The sequence below is a fragment of the Miscanthus floridulus genome, chromosome 15 (assembly GCF_019320115.1).
Source record: "Miscanthus floridulus cultivar M001 chromosome 15, ASM1932011v1, whole genome shotgun sequence".
NCBI lineage: Eukaryota > Viridiplantae > Streptophyta > Magnoliopsida > Poales > Poaceae > Miscanthus > Miscanthus floridulus.
The window spans coordinates 18,238,231-18,264,820 of NC_089594.1; the positions used below are offsets into that span (position 1 = coordinate 18,238,231).

The 26,590-nt window shown below is 44.3% G+C and overlaps 1 protein-coding gene and 1 pseudogene across 1 annotated transcript; both read right to left on the reverse strand.

Annotated features, from left to right (window-relative positions):
- Nucleotides 1-16,846, reverse strand: part of LOC136507116 (putative disease resistance protein RGA3) — a 67,915-nt pseudogene extending 51,069 nt beyond the window's left edge.
- A 2,749-nt stretch (nucleotides 16,847-19,595) lies between these two features.
- LOC136507117 (cysteine-rich receptor-like protein kinase 15) lies at nucleotides 19,596-24,550 on the reverse strand. The gene is made up of 10 exons (XM_066501944.1): nucleotides 24,473-24,550; nucleotides 23,733-23,769; nucleotides 22,885-23,023; nucleotides 22,662-22,696; nucleotides 22,419-22,471; nucleotides 21,730-21,862; nucleotides 21,438-21,625; nucleotides 21,150-21,299; nucleotides 20,577-20,762; nucleotides 19,596-19,964 (listed from the first exon to the last, which is right to left on the reverse strand). Exons 1-10 carry the CDS (start codon nucleotides 24,548-24,550, stop codon nucleotides 19,596-19,598), a joined length of 1,368 nt encoding a protein of 455 aa, XP_066358041.1.
- Between the last annotated feature and the right edge of the window lie 2,040 nt (nucleotides 24,551-26,590).

Consider the following 26,590-nt stretch of genomic DNA (forward strand, 5'->3'; position numbering starts at 1 on the left):
ACTCTAACAAATATAGAAAAGGAAATCAACTCCTATCTATTTCCCTGTCCGCCTCAATTACGATGAAAATCTCGCCATCTTCCTTCCCATCGGCATATCCCCTGTTTCATCGGCAGTAGTCTTCAAGTCTTCCTTCATCGGCATACTCACTGCTGCATCGGCAGTAACCTTCAAGCCTTCCTTCATCGGCATCGACAATAACACCTCCAACCTCATCGGCAACGCCCGAGTCTAAACCAACCTTTCCATTGACCATCACCAGCTATCGGCAACCATCTTTACAAGCTGGCTTTCATCGGCTATCAAAGTACACAGTAACTTTCCCCTTGCCGATTAGTCCACTCCGATCATTATCACGTACAAAAAACGGTGTCAACAAGGTGACCCTGGTTGCGAATGGCCTTCTTCCTGAACTCCTCTAGCTCCTCAGTCATGGTCTTGTTCTTAGATTGGATTTTTAGCATATCAATCCCTTTGGACCTCTCTCTGTCTCCTCTACGGTTGAACTCAGCCTTCTTGTCGTCCAACTCTCTCTGCAACTCCAAGACCTTGCTATCGAGGTAGCAGTTCCTATTGCCTAGGTCGGCGGCTTTGTCTTGTAAGTCAGCGACCTCGGCTCTGTGGACTTCTTCACGACGGTTGAGCTCATCCTGTAGCTTGGCAACTGTCTCAAGCAGACTAGCTCGCTTCTGTGCTCCCTGTGAGCCTCGCTCCTGGTACTCCCACAGAAGGGCCTGGTCCTAACATCTCCTCTGCTCAAGCTGGGTCACGTACCTGTCCTGCTCTAGTAGGTGGATAGCTGAGACACGAAGGCATCTGTCCTCCTCGGCAAGGATAACTCTGCCGGCTGTGAAACTTTGCTCACTAGGGGTAAGGCTGAGGTCAAGGGCCTAGGGAAGTAGATGGAACTCTATCGTCTTTAGGTGCTCGTAGTGGTCCCTCATCACTCTGCGAAGTGCCTTGTGTGAGACAGCTCGCAGTCTCTCCTCAACTATGTCGTCTATAGTCAACTCGGTGAAAGCTAGGACAGAAGGTAAGGTAGTGCTAGCTGGGAACTCGACTGAGGTGACAACCGGTCCTTCGATTCCTCCTTCCTGAGCTGACTTCCCGGTGCAGGTGACCTTGACAAGCTCGTCAGGGACTCCTACCATGACGAGAACTCGGTAGAGGGTCTGTGCAAAACCCCTGAGCTCACGTAGGTCGAAGGTAAGCTTGGTGTGGTCTAGAGGTAGTGGTCCTAGAGGCGGCCATTCGACGTTCGTTGCCATCTGTAAGTTTTTAGGAAACAGGTGTTAGCAGGTCAATAAATAGATAAGCCTTGCATAAAAGTAAATGTAGGGTTGGTATATAACCAAAAGAAGGGCTGTTCACATCCTATTCTATCGTCCATTTCTGAGGGTTTCGTCCTAGGGTCAAGTATGGCTCTGATACCAACTGAAACGACCTGATTTCCGCGAAGGAAAATCCATAGAGTCGAAGTGTAATAAGACCGTTGTATATCATATTACCCAAATTCTAGTCGAGTATCACATCCATACAACGTAATATCAGAGTACAAATAGTGCGGAATTACATAAATTATTACATCGCCGCATTGGCGGAATCAAAAGTAGCATTCATTTAGAACAGCTTAGAGATAAGATCGCCAAAACTCGAGCATAGGAACGAACCCCTCAACCATCAAACTCCTCTAAGCTATACTCCTTAGCAGAACCTGTGTGCCAAAGTTTATCAGTACGATTTGTACTGGCCACTCCCACCCTATGAGCTATGCTTTGTGGAAATTGGATGCAAGTTGGATATAATAAAAAGGAACCTATAAGGCTGGGGTTTCCTATGTATTAGCATATCAAGTATATAATAGTATAGTCAAGTTTTAACACCATTCCCACACACATTCCACCCCATTTCCGTCCAGAGCTAGGTTTCGATCCTGGTGTCGATATACCAACGCCATCTCCATACCATCACTCAGTCGATAGGCCAACTCAGTCTCGGCACTGTCTCATGGCGCGTAGCCCCTGGCTACGACCGACACTCTCTCATGGGGGAAGAAGAGGACTCATCTCACTATCTAGTTTAAGCGAAACCCGGGAAAGGTCCATAGCCGACAAGTCGGCATATGTATCGATCGATCAACCATACACTCTGCAGAGGTTTTACATAACCATAAGATCTGCCTTCTTCGCTGACCGTCGTCAACTGGGCTGATTCCGGCCGCTTGCTAGCCTAGGATAATGCCACTCTACCATGCATCCCTGGTACACCCCAAGCCTAGTCTGGGGAGGCTAAAACTGTGAGTCATGAGCCGAGTCCACAAGGTCTCCATGAAGTCTCGGAAGGGTGTGGGGGAATCCTCCGTGCCTCGTACCTTCTTGCACTGTCCGCTATCAACCTAGCAGTAGTGGCAATATCCTACCAAGTAGTCCGGCCGTCCCGCACCATATAGGGCGAGTGGTACGTAAGGCTTCCCGGTGAGTCTGAGTACTTGTAAGTCCTTAGAGATGACCAAGCCAGAATGTCTTCATCAGGGTTTTACCGTGCCACCACAGCACCTCCACCCCGGGCTCCTCCCATCACAGGTTCACACCCAGGGCCACCTCATATCACCATTTACCCACCACAGGTATCCATTCCAGGGTGCCCAGGTAGCACCTCATGGCAAGACTTGCCCAGGCTCGTCGTATACTCCAACTTGGTTGACACAACCCTTACCCTCCACACACCCAAGTCACACACGCAGCACTCTCCCCATAGTCCAGATAACTCCAGTTTCCACCACGCATCGATATGGTATATATAAGCATAGCAGCAGGGTGAGCAGGGGTAAGGTTGCGTCAAGGTAAAGGCCATCAAGAAAGCATACTACCATGCAAGTCCTATCATAGTGTGATTATATCAAAAAAGTAAAGCAATAGCAGCTCTATATTAGCCATGCATAATAGGTGCTATGAGATTGGGTGGGATGTGGCACCTTCAGTGTAGTCATCTCCGTACTCCTCATGCTACTCTCAGTCCTCGTCCGTCTGGTTCTCCTCCGAGTCTGCAAACGATCGCATTATAGTCGCGTTAGCGACGTCTATAGAATAGCATAAAAAGCAATGAAAATTCAAAAGAGCCAAATGCACTCCAACATGGGTTCATTGCGTAGAGCTCGATTTTAGATGAATTTTGGTCCTGGTCTTGTATTTTTCTGAGTTTGTATGAATTAGTTATGAATTTCTGAAGTTTCAATCATTTCTGAAAATGGGAAAAAGGCTGAATTAATATCGTGCTGACACGTGTCACGCTCCTGTTGGTCCACGTGGCATGCTGACGTCAGCATGACATCAGCATGATGTCAGCATGACATCATCGTCTCGGTTCAGGTACTGACAGGTGGGGTCCTGCTGACGTCATCATGACATCAGCATGACGTCATCTACGTCATCAGCTACTGACAGATGGGACCAGGGGCTCTTGGGTCACTAACATGTGGGTCCGGTTAAAGTCAACGTCAAGTCAACGGGCAAGTCAATGGTCAATGGATCTCAGTCACTGACAGGTGGGGCCAGAGCTGCTGACGTCAGCAGCTGATGTTATCATGACGTCGGCATGACATCATTTTGGCTGTTTCATCCTCTGACAAGTGGGTCTTGCATGGCGGTGTCACTGACATGTGGCCCTGGTCAACTGTCAACATTGATCGGTCAATTGTCAATATAGGCCGGGCCCAAACTGGGTCGGTTGGGCCTGGATACGGGCTGGGCTTTGGCCCGCCACGTGGCGCGCGCTGGTGCGGCCACGTCGTCTTACTGGGCCACTAACGGGCCATGGTCCACGGGCGCAGGTGAGGCGCGGTTCATGGGTGAACCCACCTGCGTTGGTCCATAGACCGCAGAGCCGGTCTATGAAGGACTTGGTCCACTTACTCCTTCCCGGGGTTCGGTTCACGTGCACCAAGTGCACAGACATGTGGTCGCACGAGGGGAAAATCCCCTCCTTCTTCCCCGGCGTGCTCCCGCCGATGGTGAGCTCCCCGGTGAGCCTCACTCGCGGCGCTGGTGTTCAATTAAGGTAGGCAAAAGTGTTGCCAAGCATCGGCGAGTGCAGTGGTGGGGTCAAGGTGGCAGCTAGGGCTTCCTAGGGTTCTGACCACGGTGAACGGCGGCGTGGGTTCGTCGACGTGCATGGACAGGGCTGTAGTGGTAGCGAGAGCCTAGTTGGAGGAGCGTGTGAGCTCCATGGTGCTTCTATGACCATGGTGGGCGTGTTGAAGGAGCTCCTGGTGCTCCTAGTGGCTCCGGCCACAGTGGTGGGGTCAAAGCGGAGGCGGTGGCGCTCCGACGAGGTGCGGTGCGGCAACGCAGGGCTCCGGTGGGCTTTTTCCTCGGCTAAGGTGAGCGCGGTGTGTCTCTCGTCATGGCGGAGTCAGTCGGGGTGTCAACGTCGCCTTTACCGTGACGTAGAAGACGTGGTGGTCTTGCCATGGTTGTGCTCTTGGCCATGGTGAGCGTGCCCGTGCATGTGCACGTGAGTCGGCATCCATGGGGCTAGGAGGAGGTCTCAGTAGCGAGAGGCTTACCGCGGTGTTCTTGATGGTGTGGTGCGGCGGTGCAGCGAGATGGTGTGGCCATGTAGCTCCGGAAGTAGTGCAGTGTGGCGTCGCTCGCTCTGGCTCCGGCGAGCTCCTCCCCGCAGCGGCTTCCTTCTCCTCCTTGCTTCTCCCTCCTCCCTCTCTCTCGGCTTGATGCTGTGTGGTGCTGTGCCACCAGCGACGGCGGCAAACGGGCTGAGGGTTAGGGCTCACGGACGTTGGCTTTTATAGCTAAGCTCAAAGGGCTCCAAAGGCGGACGGCGATCGTGAGGTGGTGATGCGTGCGGCGCATCCGACGGCCCACGTGCAGTAGCGTAAGCACGGCACAAGGGGGGAACAGGGTCATGCAATGTGCGTGACCCCGGGCCCGCGCCTGCTCTGTGGTCAGGGCTCGGTCGAGAGGAGAGGCTGGCGTGGGGAGGAAGAAGACCCTATTGCTGGGGGTGGCTGACGTGTGGGGTCCGGTTGGCAGTGGGTGCGGCTCAGGCACGTCGTGACCCGGTGAAGCGGTATGGGCTGGCAGGTGGGACCCGGTGGTCGGCGTCTACGCGCGCGCGGGTGGCGAGGCGAAGCTGGGCCGGCTTCGTGGGCCACGTGCGCGAGTGGGAGGGCAGGTGGGCTGGCTCGCAAGGCCGAGTAGGCCTGGGCTGCTGCTGCTCTCTCTCTCCTATTTCCTTTTCTTTTTCTATTTCTTTTTGTATCATGTTACACTTCTTTCATGTATATAAATCAAAGTGGCATATTTCTCCTTTGGTATAATGTCCCATGGTGATAAACATTGGTCATAGTATATGTTGGGATATTAATCCCATGTTAGTACATTTATTTATAAACAGATATTTGTTAGCTTTTATTAATCAACACATAAACCCAAATAAAATCCAAATCACCATGTTGAATATAATGCAACTTGATGTATGCTATGTGGTAAAATAAATTCAAGGTGATGAGGTGAGATACTTGTGCAAGTCATGTAGGTTTAGTTAGATTACGACTAATGCAACACTTAGGGTTAGCTCCTACAAATGTCACTCATCATCACATGGGGTTTAAACAAAAATTTTGTAGTTATGATTTTTGGTGTGTGGATTTTTGGGTTGTTACACCATGGTTGAAGGTAATATGGGTAAGTTTGAAAGTTAGCTTGGTTTATTCCAATTCGGAGGAGAATTCTTGTTTGAACGCATATGTACTTTTGAGGAGTGAAAACATCGTAGCAACTCCTGATCCATTTTGCTAAGTTTAGCTTTGCTAACTGCCTAACAAAGGTTAAGCTTGGGGGAGCTTGTTGACGGTAGTTAACAATCATTATAAACCATCAATATAACATGCATAAGGGATAAATATGACATCAACAAAGGTCTAGGGGTTTAAACTAACAAACTCCATGAGTTTTGATGAATCTGTATTTTCTACAGGGTTTATCTAGAAAACCATCAAGGTGGACTGAGATGTCAGATTTAATCACGCTTATCCATAGCAAAAATGACCCCAGAAGGTTCCAGAAGACTCGGGAGGACTCCACACCAAAGCAGACAGCGAGACACTACCAGGTGGGGTCGACCGACACCTATAGGCCACCTGGCCCCCTAGGGCCCACATGTTGGTCTCTGTCGCAATGTTAGTTCTCCACCGCCTCCTAGGTTGCATCTACGCCGTCCTTTAAGTCGGTTTGATCCAAGGTCTCACGATGGATGCTCCGGCCTATATATACCAGCCCCTGCCTTTCCCCCTGAGGCATAAGTCATTTGAGAAGACAGGAACCCTAATCATCCTCAGAGCTCCACCATATTCTAGGGCATAGCTAGTTAGGGTAGGTCTAGAGGGAGGCAAGCAAGCTTCGCTTGGATTCCTAATCATGTCAAGAGCGTGGTTTGGTATAATCCTTGTACCCCCTCTCTTTTGTATCTCCATTTTTTTATATGCTTGCTACAATTGTTATGACAATATTAGTATTCATCTTATTTATGCTCTTTGTTATAATGTTCATCGTCCACTTTGATTATATACTTAGTATAGCTAGTTTATCATTATTTTTATGCATAAGTTCGTATAGCGCTCGCTCCAAAGTACACGGGGTGAGTGGTTAACATTGTGTAAGCGTGGTGCTTATATGTTGTTTACCTGAGGATACACCCTATGTGTCCGGGCCATGTGATAGATCGTGGATGTGACACTCCTGTTAAGTCCTTTGTAGTCCACTCCCCGATGTAGGTAGCACGTAGGATCTAATTACGAAGGAAGATAAGCTTTGTTCTTACTCTTCTCTAGTAATATCCCTTATGCGTAGATATAAAGATGATCTTAGCCATGGTTACTAGGTGTAATTGCACTAATCAAATTATGATTTGACTTGTAATTAAGAATGACATAGGAATTATTCCTCTAATATTCTACCTAACCATGCTAATGCCATAGAAAGGAGTACTCTGAGTGATTTATCATCATCATTGATCAATACTTTTCATATCTCTTATCCTACGACTTACCCCTGTTATGAGTAGAATATTGGCTATGGTTTACTTCTCCATCAATGGTATAAGTTATCAATACTTGTCCATGCTAGACCTTCCCTATGGTAAAATATAAATAATGATACCTAGAATACTCTCGGGTGAAGTGCTACAATGGTATAATTATCTATGCACTTGTAGATTCCTTTTCATTCATATATCTTTATATTCTTTCTAGTCACATAAAATGATAGAGAACTACTTAGTATCATTCTAGTAGTGATGTTAGGCAATACCAACAAGCATCTCTAGCACCATCACTAGGGATGACAACCTAGTAAAGTAATGTTAGAAGATGTAGGTAACTAATAGGTGGCTACTAAAACAAGTGACAAGTTAATAAATACCAACAGCAGCCAGGCAATGATATAGATGTGTTCCTAGAGCCGCTCATTGAGGACATGAAGATACTATGGACAAGGACGACGATGGCGGTGGCGATGACAATGACAATGCTGGCAGCCCAGGCAGCAGTCCTCCAAGCAGTCTGCCACCTAGCAACAGCAATCTATAGGGAAGCACAGGGGCAGCATCGGGCAATGTGACACCACAGCCTACAAGTGGTTTGAAGCAGGGCTCAAACCAATGTCCTCCCACACCGAGGAAGCCTGCAGATGAAGAGGAGCCCATACCCCCGAACCACACCAAGTCAAGTTGGGTGGCCTATCAAATAGCCGACGAGCACCCATACTCAACTATGTTTGAAAGGTATGCTACTGGCAAGCATAGTCAATCTATAATTCATTTTGAGATGTTATCTGCTTTTTCCACTCCCTAACATCTCAAGCCCCGGTGTTGCAGGTTGAAAACACCGCCATCGTTTTGGCCCCAGTCGGATGATTGCCCCGAAAACTACGTGCATGGGAAGTTCATGTTGACCTTGGGCGACCTCCTTGAAGAGAAGTGGTAGGTAAGGAGGTTCCATCTATGGTACATGAAAGCAGCGAAAGTGGGCCTAGAAAACTTCATTATCAACATTCCGATGGAGTACTTCCACATGCCCACGGATGGTGAAGTCATCGTAGATTTCCATGACATGCATAGACTACTACGGCGAAAGGACCTTGACATCACCCAAGTCACCTTATTTGCCCCATAAGTTATTTATGACTTTGACACTACTACATCGCTGTAGGTACTTTAGGAACAAACTAATAATGCCAAGATGACTTTTCCTTGTAGGATGCAGGCCTATGTAAGCAAGGAATTGGGCAAGGATATTATCTATCTCTCTCGGATGCTTATTACAGAGAGAACCATCGTAGGTTATGATATACCAGACACTCATGAAAAGCTGGTGAATTTGAACCCAAAGGAGATAAAAGAAATACAGGGAAGATCTGGTAATCGAATATAAGTATCGGGCAGGAATGTACATCTATGAGGCCATGAAGAAGGTCCGGGGAAATGGGAACGTCATGGCCTCCCACCAGTTCGGGTAAGTCCAAAAGATACTTGGAACATATATATACTGGGATCATGACTTCTTATATTTGAACATTTCTAATCTATATTGTGTGAATGGTGTAGCCAGTGCATCATGTGCCACTGGATTGCATTTATAATCTATCCTTAGGACGGAAGGGCCTGTATATTTGACTCTTTGCGGGATACAAACAAAGCAGGGTATAAGCAATTTGAAAGCTGTTTGAGATAGTAAGTGATGGAATGTATTTATTTATAGTTAACATACTTATTGAAAATGTCGTTGACACTAGTGGTTTTTCATACAGCGCTTATAAGAAGTACGTGAAAGATCCCGATTGCTATGATCGGAGATTTGAGAAGAAGAAGATCAAGAATGGCACAAAACTAAAACTCAGGCGTGAGTTCCCAGTAAGTACCAATACTACTACTACTCTACTACTACTACTGCTCTTCTCCTAATACTACACCTACTACTCTACTCTACTCTAGTACTCCAACTCCTCCTACTACTGCTCTACTCTACTCTACTCACTACTACTAGTTCTACTACCCATACTGATTGTTTATTATATATGCTCTAATGATTGTGTATTTTACATCGTGTAGTGCGCTAAATAACCCTATGGCTCAGTTCTATGTGGATTCTACGTTTGCGAGTACTTGAGGACGTGCAGCAGATTCAGCAGCAGCTGGCGACAGCTCAAGAAAGCACAAGGATGGTGGCGAAGGGAGAAGCTCGACCAAGACTTTAGACAACAGTAGCGGACATATGTAAATTTGTCACAGAGAGCGAGCATGAAGGGAATACGTTCTTCAACCAGAAAAGCGAGTTAGCGCGGGATCCGAAGTTTGAGACGATCAGAAACTGGAGCACCAAGTTACGAATATCGGATTACATTATGCCAGACCTCTTTTTCGGTAAGAAATGTTATGTATGAATGACCTTAGTTGCTGATGTACAAATGATTTGTGTTTGTGAAACAATGATGAAGACATCACTAATGTAATAACTTAATGTCGGTTCGTCGAACGAGAATGAATGTAATATATGTTTGTCATCTATTTCCTGCTTTATCTGTGTTTTCATTAGCGAAATTTTAAATTTAAATTTGAAAAGGCATTTTCTTAAATCTAGAAATCATTAACCGAGGCGGCCAAGTAATAAAACTGCCTCAGTTAAAATCTTAACCGAGGCGAGCATCTTTATTCAACCGCCTCGGTTAAAATGTTAAGCGAGGCGGGCGCGTTATGACAACCGCTTCGGTTAATATGTATTTACCGAGGCGGTTAGCTTATGATGCCCGCCACGGTTAATCTATTAACCGAGGCAGTTGGTAGTTAAGGCCACAATTAACCATGACCTTTGTGCCGAGGCAGTTGGCTTGCCCGCCTTGGTTAAGCAAAAATGCCCACCTCGATTAAAATTCCTGTAGTAGTGTAGGTTGTGTGTTCTCATGTGATATCTAGAAACTTGCTTATAATATTGATCTCACGGGATTTCTAGTGTTTTCGATGTCTAACCAAGCAAGATGCTAATGATGAAGCTGAAAGGACGAGGTGATTACCAAGTGGCAACCACATCTTCAAGTGGTATACACATTACAAAGATTTATCCTATACACCTTAGCATCACTACATAATGTTAGTTCTCCCACAATTACTATCTAGCATATGTGCAAGCTTTAATCCAAACATACTAGCACATATGCAGGGGAGCTAACAATGCCTAGTTGGATCTTATGAAACTTATCTACAGCCTTCCCAAGTGGTCTTCAAGTTGGATAAGCAACACAAGGTGTCCCAACCAAGTTAGCAATTTACACTTGTGTGAAGAGCTAGCTTGGACTTTCAAAATAATTCATATCTTTGTGAAAGTTGTCATCAATTAACAAAAAGGGAGAGATTGAAAGCCCTATGTTTGGTTTTAGTAATTGAGACAACTAGTGGACTAACCATGTGCCAAGTGGTTGATTAAGCTTGGTTAGGTCAAGATGGAGAGCAAGGCTTGGAGATGGATGAAGAGTGGTCATTCAAGATGGAGAAAGCTCTGACTTGGCAAAGAAGAAAGAGAAAAACAAAGGATCCAAGATGTGAAGGCAAAGGAATAAATAGGGATTTTGTTTTGCCTGTCAAGACACAATAGAGTGCATGATCATGTTTAGGATAGATGGTCGTCCTATTAAGAGGAGAGCTCTAATTAGCAATCTCGGTCATCTAGTGCCACCTAGATGTTGATCTACATCCATGTGCATGTAGGCCTTGTGACACAGTGGTGAGCAAGTGAAATGGTTTGAAAAACACTTTGAAAAATGCTAACTCAAGACTTTGATGTTTGGCAAAACATTTGAGAGTTGACACGCTTGCGAATAGAAGAGAAGGTGTTGTCGGTGGTATTTTTTGGCACTCACTAGACGTGTCCGATGTAGCAGCGGATGGGTGCACCAGACATGTCAGCCTATGCGCAGTCTTAACCAGTTTTCAGCCTTGCACCTTGCCTTCCTGTGTGCACCAGACAAGTACTGTGCACCGGATAGCAACTCCAGAGAGGGTGTTTTAGGTGCATTTTGGGCAGATTGCACCGGATAGGAGTTCCATAGAGCATGTTTTCATGTATTTTGGGGCGTTGTGAGCACCAGACATGTGTGTCTAGGCAATGACTATTTTTTTCAACCATTGGGGCTATCCAGTGTGAAGTCCAGTGCTGCACCATACATGTCCGGTGTGCCCGCATCCTGTGTGACAAGTTGGTAACTGTTGGATTTGTTGGTGGCTCTATAAATAGAGCTTGTGGCTGGCTTTGGCCACTCTCTTGTCACCCATAACACTTGTCTACACACTTTGAGAGCTAGGATACACACTCCACTCACTTGCACTCTTGCAGTTCACATTCAGGTAAGATTAGAGGTCCTCTAGTGCATTTGCATCGTCGTTCTTGTATCTTATGGCACTACTTGGGCATGGCGGCTGGTGAAGCTCTTGTTACTCTTGATATTTGCCATCACCTAGTTGGCCTAGAGTTGGAGGGATTGTTGAGTGGCTACTGATGATTGTTGCCGGCTCCGATCAAGCAACTGTAAGGGGCACGGCTCTTGTGCTTGTCCCCATGAGAGATTGCAAAGAGCAACTCTAATGAAATGCTCGTGGCTAGTTCGGTATATCACTTCCACACTTGTTGGTTCATTCATATCTTGCTTGTGCAGTAGATGCTTGTAGTGGTAGCTAGCTAGAGCTTGTAGTTATAGTTGTAACTAGTTTAGTTTCTTGCTTTGTAGCTCCAGTTGTTCTTGTTAAGAGTAGCTCCTATGTGGTACTTGTGACTAAATTAGAAAACAAAGCTACTAGAATTGTGTAGGATGCCTGGTTGGGTAAAATTAGTGCTAGTGCAAGTAGAGGCTATTAGGACTTGTTATTTTACTAATCCCCTTTGTACTAGTGTTGTGAAGTTTGTAGTAATTTTTTATAGGCTATTCACTCCCTCTAGCCATCTAGATCCTTTCACCTAGTGCGTGACTAGCATTATGGCGTCGTTGCCCACGGTAACAAAAGTATGAGATGTGAGAGAGCTTAGAGAATGGAGATTACTGAGGGCCTGAAGCCACGTGGGATGATGCGTCGGTATTGAGGAACCCAGTCACCGGAGCTGCAACTAGCTGGTGGCATGCCGGCACTGGCCAAGTCGACGAGAAGGGAGTTGGGCTCCACATAGTCAGTATGGTCTATCCGGGGGCACCGAGGGTAGGTCCATAGAGGAGTTGATGCAGAACTAGGGAGCACTAGAAATGAAAGCCTACTGAGGAGTGCCGGGCATGGCCCTAGGACATCCGCAGTAGGTGCCCGGAACGAAATGGGCCATTCCTAAACCATGGCAGTCCATGGGTTGAATCCCACCGTCCAAGACAACTATGATGAAGAGGAGAGCGCAACATCGGGAGCTGTCTTGGTTGTTGTTGCCGCGGCCACGATATTTCTTGGTGCGGTTCCCACCAGTGTTGCTAGTGATGGGGCCAGTGCTGCTGTCATCACCCGAGTCGGTGTTGCCAACAAACGGAGGAGGCTGTGTGACGCCATGCTCCATGAGAGCACGGTGGATGATGAGCTTGTTGTGCTGGGAGTCGTAGAGCTCCTCCAGCAAGAGAAAGGAGCGAGTTGATAGGAAGGTCTAGGGAGGTTGCTTGGAGGTGATGGGAGAGATGGTGTGCTAAAACTTGGTGTTGAGACTATAGAGCATGTTCGAGACCTAGGACGTCCCACCGATGGGCTAGTCGAGTTAACGAAGAGCGTTGGCAGGATACTTTAGTTTGGCACAGTAGCCATTGACAGTGAGCTCGACCTAATAGAGGATGCGGTACTAAGCTTCGACGTACATGGCCTGATGAAGTTGGTGGTCGTGGAAGAGGTCGAGGATGGCTGCCCGGACCGAGTACGCGGTGGCACCTAGCGCGCAGACGATCTGGAGAATGTTGCGGGAGTGGGAGTTTGTTTCACTGCCGGATCTAACGATGAGGCATCGATCCATCTTGGCACCGGCGGTGAAACTTATTATCTCTGTCAGCTTCTTCGCGCGTCGCACATCGCATGAGTAGCCGACGGTGAAAACCATTCTACCGTTGGTTCGGTATACGATACGGCGGCAAAGAGTCACATTGAGTTCACCGCTGGATCATATGCCGGGTCGTCGGTGAAAATTGATATCACCGCCGGTTGGTCAACTAGAAGGGCCCCTCTAGCCCATCTGCCTGTTGTCTCATAACCGTGGGTGAATGTCCTGGCGGTGATTAACCTTTCTGTAGTAGTGAACATTACAGATCCAGTTGACCAAACATTGATCAACCATGAGCCACTCGGGTTGAGGCGTTGGGTGGCATTGAGTAGTAGCTATGTGCGAGTGAAGCCCGAATTTGCCAATGATGGAATCGAAGAAGCAATGCCATTCGGGGTCGTTCGGGTTGACAAGATCGAGGACCGTCAGGACATGGGACTTGATGTTCACCATCTGTAGTGAAGAAGCAGGTGGACCTTGGGGCTAAGGGCGAGGGGGACACTGATGAGTGCTGAGGGCGCCATCGGCGTCGCCGATGTCCGACACAGAAGAAGACGACACGTCGTGAACGGAGGGCTCGAATTTGAAGAGCAGGTTCAAAGTCCATGTGGAGCAGTGGAAGAGGAGCGAGTGTAGGTGATGGGGGGTCAACGCGCGCTTACCAATCAACACTTGCATTGATTGTGTACATCGGTTCTTATACAAATTACAAGCATGCCAAGCCAGTAGTGTAGCGCGAAGCATGGAGTCATGGGTGACTGGGCGAGTGCGCGAGCAGGCCATAGTGGGCAACATGGACGAGCAGGCTGTGGCGAGTGCAGGCGACAGGGTCACGTGAGCTCAACTGAGTTACAGAGGCGTTGTCCATTAACACGTACTGCCCACTATGTGTTACTATAGACATATACTACCTACTATATGTCACTATAGCCATACTCCCAAATACTGCTGTGCTATCAGAAAGAAAGAGAGGGAGCGGTCACTGTTACTATGCTCCTATGACAAATAAAGATGTTAGAGCAGCATATTATCTAACACAGCTTAAGTCACCCACCTTTGAAAATCATTTACAAAGGCAGATTATTGCCCGCCTTTCAAAACCACCCAATTTTCAAAGACCTATATATAGAGGCAAGCATAATAGCCACCTCTAGAAATCCATTTTACCCACCTAAAAATCATTTTCGTACTGGTGTGGTTATCAAAACTTCCATTCTTTATTCTTTTCAATTGTTTCACGGAAATGATAAAAACAATTGCTACCGGAAACCGGCACTTTGCCGAGTGCCGGAGGCTTTGCCGAGTGTATTTTATCGGGCACTCGGCAAAGACGGTCTTTGCCGAGTGCCAAATAAAATACACTCGGCAAAAAAAAAACACTCGACAAAATGGGTCTTTGCCGAGTGCCTTTTTTCTGGCACTCGGCAAAGATGTATTTTTCCGAGTGCTATTTTTCGGCACACGGCAAAATGCGTCTTTGCCGAGTGCCTTTTTTCTGGCACTCGGCAAAGATGTATTTTGCCGAGTGCCTTTGTTTTGGCACTCGGCAAAGAGGCATTTTGCCGTGTGCATTTTTTTGTCCCTTGGCAAATCAGTTTTTCAAAGCAATTTTTGAGGCCCTAAATGAATTCAAATGAAAAACTTTTCAACTACAAAGTTGTATAACTTCTCAAGATCTACAAATTTTATTTTGGTCATTTCTTTATTTGACAAAGCGACAATAACGTTGTTCATAAAATCTACATCTCTCATATCTCTCATATTAGTTTCATGAAAGTAGAAGAGAGATATATAAGATTTGTGAACAATGTTACTACCACTATGTCGGATGAACAAATGACAAAAATAAACTTTGTAGATCTTGAGAAGTTATGAAATTTTGTAGTTGGCAACATTTTGATTTGAAATCATCTTGTCATGCAAAAACGACGTTTGAATTTAAAAATTTTAAAATTTGAATTTTTCAAAAGACCTCGGATGGAAAAACTTCCTAAATGAAAATTGTAGATGTCCAAAAGTTATGAAACTATGTAGTTGACAACTTTTTGATTTGAAATCATCTTATCATGCAAAACTACGTTTGAATCTTTAAAATTTGAAATTTGAATTTTTCAAACGACCTCGGATGGAAAAACTTCCTAAATGAAAATTGTAGATCTCGAAAAGTTATGAAACTTTGTAGTTGACCACTTTTTTATTTGAATTCGTTTAGGACCTCAAACAAGCAATTTACTCTCAGTTTAGTATAATCTATGAGGATAGATAACAGAATCTAGACACAAGTGACAGTGTAGTGCAGTGGTAGAGCAGCAGACACGCGAGGGGGGGTCGTGAGTTCGAATCCTGTCGGCCGCGTTAGCCGCGAATTTAGCGCAAAAAATGCACCGACTTCGATGAAGACGGGCGGACGCTAGCTAGTGGCGGCCTCCCCCAAAAAAAAATTTGAAAAATTTTGCTATTATTTTTGGGTTTTTTTTGTATTTTCATTTTGCCGAGTCTAAATCTTTGCCGAGTGCTTTTCCGGCACTCGGCAAAGGCTTTGCCAAGTGCCCGGCAAAAAGCACTCGGCAAATAGCTGTTTGCCGACAAAAAGATGCCGTGTGTTGTATGCCGAGTGTTACACTCGGCAAAGCAGTTGCCGAGTGTTTTTGGGCCATTGCCGAGTGCCCCTGGCACTCGGCGAAATGATTGTATCCCGTAGTGAATGGGTTGTAGCAGTATAGAAAAATAACTTACCATGGGTGACACTGAATGTTGAAGGAAACATAGTCCAACAAGCTGCACAATATACTTTTCGCAAAGCTGCATAGTGGAGAGTAATTTTGTTCGTTTGATGAAACCCAAAGAAATCCATTGGTGAATTAGATCGTTTTTAGCTATCTTGTGACCTTTCTGAAACATTGAGCAGTAGGTAAAGCACGACTTCAAGCAAGGAGGCATACTTCAAGAGACTGAGCACATTAGAAATAGAATTATTCCAATGATGCAAGCACATTAGAAATAGAATTATTCCAGATATCACTGTATTTCACTTCCATCCATTGATCCTTTGTCTTGGACTGCAACATGAATCCAAGAGACTGAGCTGCTGAAGCTATACCTCCACACTTTTTGGAAATCTCCCTTCCTATACCCTCCAAGTGTCCTTTGTCATATCTAAATTCGAAGCCACTTCTCTGTTTTATTATATCCCAACACATGTCATCTGACAAGGATTCTATCTTGTATGGCTTATGATTGGTACAAAGTTTCTTTGCATGTAGTTACTAAAACAATTCTTTTGATACTCTCACCAAGATTCAACATATCCTTCAAATCCTCAAGTTGAAATGGATTCTCCTCCCACAGGTCATCTAAAACAATCAGAACCTTCTTATCTGAAAGTAGTTTCATAAGGCAACTATGTATCTGCTTTCTGTCATAAATTAGGCTCTCCTTTTTAGATAGTTATGATATTATAGAGTTACCGATCTTATTCAAGTCAAAATTCGAGGACACATAAACCCATGCCCGAGAGTATGATTCGAAATTATTGTAAATCAATTTTGCAAATGTTGTCTTCCCAATACCTCCAATACCGTATATTGGAAGGATGATCTTTTGTTCCGTGCTATCAAGTAATGAAGCCATTATTTTCTGTGTTTTCTTTTGTCCTCCCAACGATGAGTTCGGCCGTACATCTGATGTTGTTTCTCATATATCAGAAAACTCCAGGTCATTGCATCTAGCACTTGCCATTAAGTTGAAATTCTGGAGTTGATCTGGGATCTCTGTATTATCCATTGTCATCCCAGATACAGTTTTGGAGTACCTTTTATGAGGAAGCTGCAAGATTTCAGTTGATTTATCAACACATTGGACAATCGCACTTCTTACTATATAATTTAAGTTGTCTTAAGACCCTAACACAGTCTCCGAGCGTGACACTTCTACTAATAATATGTAAACATGTCATTCAAATAAAAACAGTTAAATTATTATGAAACCATTTATTTCTTTTTGGATCTAGCAACATCAGTCTTACACTCGTAAGTTATCAATCTCTGTAATTCTCATATATTAGAGGTCAATTTTAACAAAGTTCGACCAGCATGTACCATAAATCAAATTCAGCAATATACCAATTTGCTTACATTACATAAACTATACCTTCACCGAAATTGGCAATCTCCTTTCAGATTTTAAATAACAATACCTATGCCACACGATGATTTTATTCTGAGCTAGTAAAGTTCTTTGGTGCTATTATGACCACCAATTGTTGTTTCATGTTCTTATTGTTAAGTTCCATATGAAAAATATGCATCATACATTCATAATACAGAAAGAGTCAGATGTGTATATATAATTATATGCCATCAAGTGCTACCAGGATAATTCATTTTTTTGAACGCAATGGCAGGAGCTCTGCCTTTCAATTAAGATAGCGAAAGAGAGTTTATGTACAAGCAAAGACACTCCGGACGAGGGTTTAAAGCCCCCCGAAGCAGGGATAAGAGGGAAACACACACCCCAATGGGAAACAACAGCTAAACCTAAGTGAGTGCTCTCTTCCTTTGCTCTATGTCTTCCTTTATCCTTGCGGCTACTTGCGGCACCATTTCTATCTCGTTGTTGAAAATTTTCCTATTTCTCTCTTTCCAAATATTCGAAAAGGTCTAGATTACTACCCTGTTTCGTCGTCTACGTTCAGATTTCGGCACTTTCCTTGCCGCCTCTTCCCACCATGCTCTGATATGGATGGGGTCTGCCTGGGGCTGTTGTTGCAGCTGAGTGAAGTTTTCCCAAGAGAGGATTTGATCTCAAACCGCCTTAGCAAAAGGGCAACATAGACATAGGTGGAGTCCGGTTTCCAAGGGACCGTTGCACAGCACGCAGTGTTCTTGGTGTGGCCACCCTCTCTTTTGTAGGTTGTGCGCCGTAAGAATTTTATCTTGCACCAAAATCCATGCAAAGATCTTGCATTTGCTCTCCACTTGTGCTTTCCAAATGAGTTCAGTATGGAATAGGACGAGCGAGCCTTTGAATTGAATTCTGTAAGCTGAACGGGTGGAGTAAGTCCCATCCTGGGTCCATTGTTAGGTGATGGAGTCCTGAACGCCCTACTGTAGGTGCACGTCTTGAATTCGTATCCAAAGGAACACAAATTCTTCTATGTGGACAACCGAGGTGATTTTCCCTCTTAGCGAGCACATCCAATTATTGTTCCAGAGTTCTTGTTGCACTGTTCGGTTTTTCCTCAAAACAAGCCCAAACAAATTCGGGGCTAGGTACCTTGGAGTTTCTCCTTCAAGTCAATTATGGTGCCAAAACCGAGTCTTTGCACCATCACCCAAAGTTATGTTGATTGAGGAGTTGAAGAGGAGACGATCAACATCAGTACATGGAAGCTCTGAGCCCATCCAAGGCTTGGAGTCCTCCACCCATTCTTGCCAAAGCCAGTGCAATCGGAGGGCTCTCCCAAATCTATGAAGGTCAGACATGCCAAAGCCACCAAGGTCTTTGGGTTTGGTAATGGTTAGCCAGTTAACCAGGCAATGTCCACCATTGGCATTCTCCTCCCCCTTCCACAAGAAAGATCTCCTGATTTTTTCAATCTACCTCTTAGCCCATGTCGCCAAGGGAAACACTGTGAGGTGGTAGGTTGGCATGGAGGAGAGGACTAAAGTTACTAGAGTGAGGCATCCCGCTTTGTTTAGCCATCTTCCTTTCCATTTGGGTAACCTTTGTCCAATACGCTCAATGAGAGGTTGCACATGGATCTTTTGTAGTGATCTGGTGTGGAGTTGCAGCCCCAAATATTTGTATGGGAAGTCACCTCTACTACCGGTGAAGGGTGATAGGACTTGGTCTAGATCGACATTTTCACATCTGATTGGATGCACAGAGCTTTTTTCTAAATTAATATGGAGTCCTGAGAAGGTGCAGAATGTTTGGAGAATAATTTTGACATCTTCTACATCCTCTTTTATTGGGTTGATGAAAATAGCCGCATCGTCTGCATACATAGAGGTTCTCCATTTTGCCGCCATGATGGGTAAGGGGGTGAGTATCCCATGTTGGGTTGCTAGGTCAAGCAAGCGTTGAAGCGGGTCCATAGCCAGAATGAAGAGCATGGGTGAAAGCGGATCTCCCTGCCGGACGCCTCTGGCATGACTAAAAGTGGGTCCTTGCCGCCCATTAAGCAAGGCTGTCGAGGTGGATGTATGGAATAGAATAGAGATCCATTCACGCCAGTGTGGTCCGAAGCCCAAAGCCTGTAGAATCTCTAGCAAGTACCCCCAATTTACCGAGTCAAAAGCTTTGTGGATGTCTAGTTTCATGAACAAAGCTGGTATCTTCTGCCTGTGTAGCTTTTGTACTGCTCCCTGAACGTAAAGAAAATTATCATGGATGCTTCTCTTTTTTACCAATGCGCTCTGGCAATTGGAGACGAGGGAGTCTAGTCGAGACCAGGATAATTCATGAATTTTGTATGTCAAGGAACTCACCTTAGTTGGGGCCTTCCCTTGTGCTGGTATATAAGAAACTGTCAATTTTACTCGATGTATCTCACGGCCGTTTCTATGGCTTCCACAAAGAAACGTGTGTGACTGTCCACATGATCAGATATTGCATACTGTATTTCGTGATCGCTTGCCATGCTGCTCTCCAGGGTTAAGTACTCATCTCTGTCCACTTGTGGTTTCAGCAGCTTGTTGCACCTAGTCACAGCAAGAGAGTACTTTTCACCCCTAGTTACAACGCCACAGAAGGAACCCTTGAAATGCTCTGGATTCTTGATCACCAGCCTAAAGATAACATGTTTATCTGTGTTGTTGGTTAGCTGCAGCGAGCATGCAATCTGTGAACTGTCTGCCTCTTCCGGGAACTGAAGCTTGATTGGCTCAACTTGTAGAAGTATGTTCTGTTTATTCAGGCAGTGTACATTAAAGGAAAGAACTTGACATCTGGTTATATGGAAGTACCAACTAAGGATTTTTATAAAGTTGTTTGGGTACTCAGTAGAATACTTTGACTTTAGGTGCGAACCAAGTAAAATGTAACTAATTTAATCAGGCAGTGCATATTAAAGGGAAAGAACTTGACATCTGGTTATATGGCAGCACCAACTAAGGATTTTTATAAAGTTGAGTACAACACTTTGACTTTAGGTGCGAACCAAGTAAAATGTGTAACTAATTCAAAGCAATACACTTTAGAGACATATCACAAATATGGCTTAAAATTGCAGGCAAAAGAAAACATATACACACTAATGAAACTGAGCATTGTCCCTATTAACTATTTTATTCCACCTCATGAGTTTTAGGTTTACAAGATAGAGAAACTACACTTTATTATTATGGTTTTTAATGCAGAAAAAAATAATAGTATGGAACTGCAGCTCCTAACACACTGGACAAACATTGTAAACATAATTGAACACATAGTGAAATGATTTGGTGACTTAATGTTCCGACTTTTTCATTTACAAAGGATTTTTATTCAAAAAGAAATCACCATTTATATGAATTACCTTGCTGATGTTTCTTTCGATCTCATTCAGTGCATCAATGATCTTCACTATGTCGGGCCTTTCCTGGCTGTCTTCCTCCACGCAGTTCAGTGCCATCTGAGCACATATTTTTACTTGGTGGCAGTATGCTTCTAGCGATGAACCACTCCATGTTGCCTGCGACCTGTTCCTCCAGTTCTTTTGTACCTGCGAAATAAACTGTCAGCATGGGTTGATAGATACCATCTGGATGTAAATGTGTAACGTTTGTGTTAGACAGGCAGGTTAGTGGTATTGGGCTTAGGCCTTATGTTTAGCAGTCAGCCTCTGGTCCTCCTGTTGTCGTGCTGATTGATTAAGGTCCGGTCAACGGTCATCCTACGGTACGCATTGATTCTATAAGTTTAACCATATAACCATATATATATATATATATATATATATATATATATATATATATATATATATATATATATATAATCTCCCTCCATCAATCAATCAATTCAGTTGCAGCATATTTCCATGCTTTTAATTTGGTTTATTTACTGAATTGATACTGTTAATAACAAAAAAAAAACAAATATCATTTCTCACCAGATCAACAAAACCATCGTTTTGCATGTATGCACAGTTGGAGTAGCCCTCAGGTCCTGTCAGTATCTTTATCATCATGACATCTAAGCTGAATATGTCAAACCGTTGTGAAATTTCACTCTCTCGATGTATTCTGGTGGCTGGTATCCACTGCATTTGCATCACATACAAATGAGATTAGTAATTCACAAGTCACTTTCGATGTATTAGAAATAAGATATGTCCAAATCAGGCATTCAACTTACAGTGTTCCTACAGGACTTCGTGTGGTCCGAGCTAGTTCTTTACCAAAGATATCCTGGACAAACCAAAATCTGCAATTTTTGGCACCATGTTCTTATCTAGCAATATATTTTCAGGTTTTAGGTCCAAGTGGTAAAGAGGTTCCGCCAGCTCCTCATGAATATGTTTCAAACCTTCACAAGTCCCCTTAATAATTTTGTACCTAGTGTGCCAATCAAATCCATGAAACTCATCTGTGGTAGCAAACGAGGTGATTACCAATCGATCAATCAATTGCTAGTATATATATACAGAAAAGGCTTTCTTCAAAGATATAGTAAAATGAGCATAACCATACCACAAAGATGCTTTTCGAGGCTCCCATTGTGCAAATACTGGAAGCATAGGGCTCTGTATGTCTTTTCAGCGAGCACCGTCTTTCCATTATACTTTGTAGGTGTTTTCTTTGTTTCATAGCTGTAGCCAAGAATCTGCACAATATTTTGATGCTTAAGCATCTTTAGGTTACGAAACTCGTTTGTGAACTGCTGATCATCAAGTTGTAGATTTTCTTTAATCATCTTCACAGCAACATCCTACCCATTTTTAGTCACTCCCTGTTAAAGATGTTCCGTTAGTACCCAATAACGCAAATTGACCTTTTCTAACTACAACTTATAACCACATCAGAATATGGCTTGGGGCCTCGGGCAGCTGGGCACACAGCAATAAGTTTTTATTCAGCTGGTTGCCTACTTTGCATTTGCATTAACACTAACATCCATAGTTTTAAATCTCCCGCTATAGCTACCGCTATAGCTCGCTATAGCCTTTTGAGGCAGGGTGCCGCTATTTGAGTTCATATACAATTTAGACGTTATATCCCGCTATAGCCCGATATAGCTTCACTATTAGCTGTTTTAGAGATATACCGCTAAACACCTTAGCCCGCTATTTAAAACATTGCTAACATCATGTCGTATAGGTATATTGTTCTGAAGCAATGCACCACAGTTTGTAAAAAGACCATGCATGCTCAAGTCTGACCTTGTAAACATCTCCATATGATCCTGCACCAATTCGTCTCTCCTCAGAGAAATCTGTTAGGATAATAGGCAATTTCCATGTCATTTTAATTCCATAAATCAACAGCATGATGATGACATATAAACAATTATTAATCATTGTAATCATGATATCGATTATATCCATGGTGAAAATACATGCTAGATCATATATCATGTGAAACTTATAAAGATCAAAAACATGTGAACTTGATTCATGAATAACAGAGAGAAACAGATGGCATGATATACATCTCATATCTGCAACAAGCATAAAGCTATATACGGAACAACAGAACTGTAAGAAGGAAACACATATGCAGAGCATATTTCTAGCATGAACAGACATAAGTATATTTCTAGCATGAACAGATATAAGATATGAAGCAAACTGATGAACTGATGAAACATGTAGAACATAAAACAGAAAGATGATGAAACAATCATACCCTCCCATCCGCGATTCTGAAGTTCCAGCAACGTCCCTTGACATGCCGTAGAAGAAGAAGATGTTTGCTACTGCCAGGAAGAAGATGGTGACGTCGGCGATCGGGAAGTAGACGATGTAGGCGTACGGAGACAGAGACTCTTCGAGCAGTCGCGTAGACGCTCCCCAAAAACCTAATTGCCGATCCCCCGAGCAAGGTCTCGAACGACAAGGGCTTTCGGAGGCACCTACCCGTCTCGCTTCTCCATGCGCGCAGAGTTACGAGATGAGGAAGGCCATCGAGCAACTGAATCGTATCTCTGGATGAGTACTCTCTCTTTTAACTGGAGTTGGAAGATTAACAGGAAAAGCCGAGAGGTCCCGGAGGAATGCGCCGGGAATGGAAGATGGAGAGACTCGGGAGATCAAGAGTCAGACCTCCCATCCAGTTGAAACTCCCGTTGTTAGTGGGTATTAAAAAGATAACATGCCACGCCATGCCCGCCCGCCTGCCTGCCATCGCCACGCCACGCCATGCCACGCCCCGCCCCGCCCCGCCCGCCGCCCCGGCCCGAGCCCTTGCCCGGCCCGGCCGGCGGCGGCGGCGGCGGCACGCGCGCGCGTGTGTGGCACGCCTTTGTCCGTTTCTCAACTTCTCAAATTAGACGGATCAATTCCAATCATTTAAGTTGAGTCAACGTCCTTTTAACTTCCAATCCGGTACAAATAGTAATACCCACAATTACAAGCCATAGAGTTATTGATTTATTAAATTTATAAATGGGCCTAGCCCATAATAAATCCAACAATCCCCACCAAACTCTAGGGTTTGTAACTGTATAGTTCCAGAATCATAATTCTTTGATATACCAGTGTTTCGATGGAGACTGTTAAGTTGAACATCCACCTAGAACAAGAGTTTCACTTAGTCACAACTGAACAATGGACTATGCCTTGAATTGACAGTTTTGTGTGAGGTGAGATTCACTCAAGTCCTTTGCCGGTACTAGGTTGCAACAAGCATCCCCGCTGTTTGAAGCATATAAGTCACACTTCTATGCCTTTCATGAGTGTTTAGGGATAACCCAGGTCCCATAGACTGTGACCAGCAGTCTGACTCATATAGGTGTACTTCTCAAAAGATGTTCTGTAGGACAACATCTCATCTTTATAAGACTCTCGGAGTACATTAAGGTAAATACCATCCTTCCTTACAGAAGGAAAAAGATATACATCAGAGATAGGTTCGTAGGGAGCTTTCCTCTCAATCTACTCATAGTTTGTTTCACCACTCTACTTCACGGGATCTCCGATCACATAGAGCAGGTTACCACTACAGTAGATTTCATGTGGGTCTCATACCCATCTCTCTCGATGCACTTTCTATCACATTTCGTGACAGTCCCTTAGTGAATTGATCTGCCAGATTATTCGACGTGTGGACATAGTCCAACGTTATAACTCCGGAGGTTTTCAACTTTCTGACAGTCTTTAATCTTCTTTTAACATGCCTTGTGGACTTCATGTTATTCCTGGAACTGTTGACCTTTGTAATCACAGTCTGGTTGTCACAGTTCATTGAGATAGCCCGGTATCGGTTTTTCAACTACCGGTAAATCCAACAGGAAATCACGAAGCCACTCGGCTTCAGCTCCAGCAGTGTCCAATGCAGCGAGTTCTGCTTCCATTGTAGACTTCGTTAAGATAGTCTGCTTGCAAGACTTCCAGGAAACAGCGCCACCTCCAAGCAGAAACACATATCCGCTCGTGGCATGAAGCTCATCAGCATCAGAAATCCAGTTGGCATCACAATAGCCTTCCAGTACTTTTGGATATCCAGTATACTGAATACCATAAGTCATAGTACCTTTCAGATAACGCAACACTCTCTCAAGAGCACGCCAGTGATCATCTCCCGGGTTTGACACAAACCGGCTCAGCTTACTCACAGCATATGAGATGTCAGGCCTTGTTGCACTCGCCAGGTACATGAGTGAGCCAATGATCTGGGAATATGTTAGTTGATCCCTTGCTATTCTTCGATTTTTCCTCAATAGCACGCTAGGATCATAAGGCGTGGGAGCAGGATCACAGTCACTAAAACCAAAGCGACTTAGTACCTTTTCCACATAGTGGGATTGTAACAGAGTTACCCCACCATCACCTTCTCTAATAAGCTTGATGTTTAAAATAACATTAGCTTCTCCCAAATCTTTCATTTCAAAATTGCTCGACAAAAGTTTCTTTACTTCCTCAATCACATTGAGATTTGATCCAAAGATCATGATGTCATCAACATATAGGCACAGCATAACAGCTTCACCCCCACCATATCGATAATACACACATGTGTCAGCTTCATTCACAGAGAAACCGGAAGATGTGAGAGTATTATCAAACCTTTCATGCCATTGCTTAGGTGCTTGTTTTAGGCCATATAATGATTTTAACAACCTACACACCTTGTTCTCTTGACCATCCGCAATGAACCCTTCTGGCTGATCCATATAGATCTCCTCTTCTAACTCTCCATTCAGGAAAGCTGTCTTGACATCCATCTGATGAATGATAAGACCATAAGAGGCAGCCACGGCAATTAAGGTGCGAATTGTAGTCAATTGAGCAACTGGTGAATAGGTGTCAAAGAAATCTTCACCCTCTTTTTGGGTATATCCTTTGGCCACAAGCCTTGCCTTGTACCTCTCAATTGTACCATCAGGCCTAAGCTTTTCTTGAAAATCCATTTGCAACCTATAGGTTGACAACCATAAGGACGGTCAACGACCTCCTAAGTTCCATTAGACATAATAGAATCCATCTCACTCCTTACTGCTTCCTTCCACAAGTCAGCATCAGGAGAAGAATACGCCTCTCTAATGGTGGTTGGTATGTCTTCCACAAGGTACACTAAATAGTCATCACCAAAGGATTTTGCAACCCTCTGTCTCTTGCTCTTTCGAGTGACTATAGTGTCATCCTCCTCAGGGATGTGCACATGAAAATCTTCAGCATGATCTGTTGGAATAGACAGTTCGTGTTCATGGGGAATTATAGTCTCATGACTTGTTTCACTAGGTGTATTTTTCATTGGAAATTCATTCTCAAAGAAAGTAGCATCTCTTGATTCCATGATTGTATCAACATACATGTCAGGAACTTCAGATTTTATAATTAAGAACCTATAACCAATGCTGTGAAAGGCATAGCCAAGGAAAATACAATCAACAGTTTTAGGCCCAAGTTTACGCTTTTTGTTGATTGGCACATTTACTTTAGCCAAGCAACCCCAAGTGCGCAAATATGAGAGATTTAATCTTCTCTTTTCCCATTCCTCAAATGGTGTGATTTCTTTGTTCTTTGTTGGGACTCTGTTCAGGACATGACATGCTGTCAAAATTGCCTCACCCCACCATTCCTTGGATAATCCCGCTGTACTCAACATGGAATTCACTAACTCTGTTAGAGTGCGGTTTTTCCTTTCAGCAATCCCATTGGATTGTGGTGAGAATGGCGGTGTCCTCTCATGAACAATACCATGTTCCACACAGAACTCATCGAAAACATTAGAGAAATATTCTCCACCTCGATCGGACCTTAACCGCTTTATTTTCCTCTCAAGTTGATTCTCAACTCCAGCTTTATAGGTCTTAAAATAATTAAACGCTTCATCTTTTGTTTTTAAGAGATACACATAGCAAAACCTGGTGGAGTCATCTATAAAAGTGATG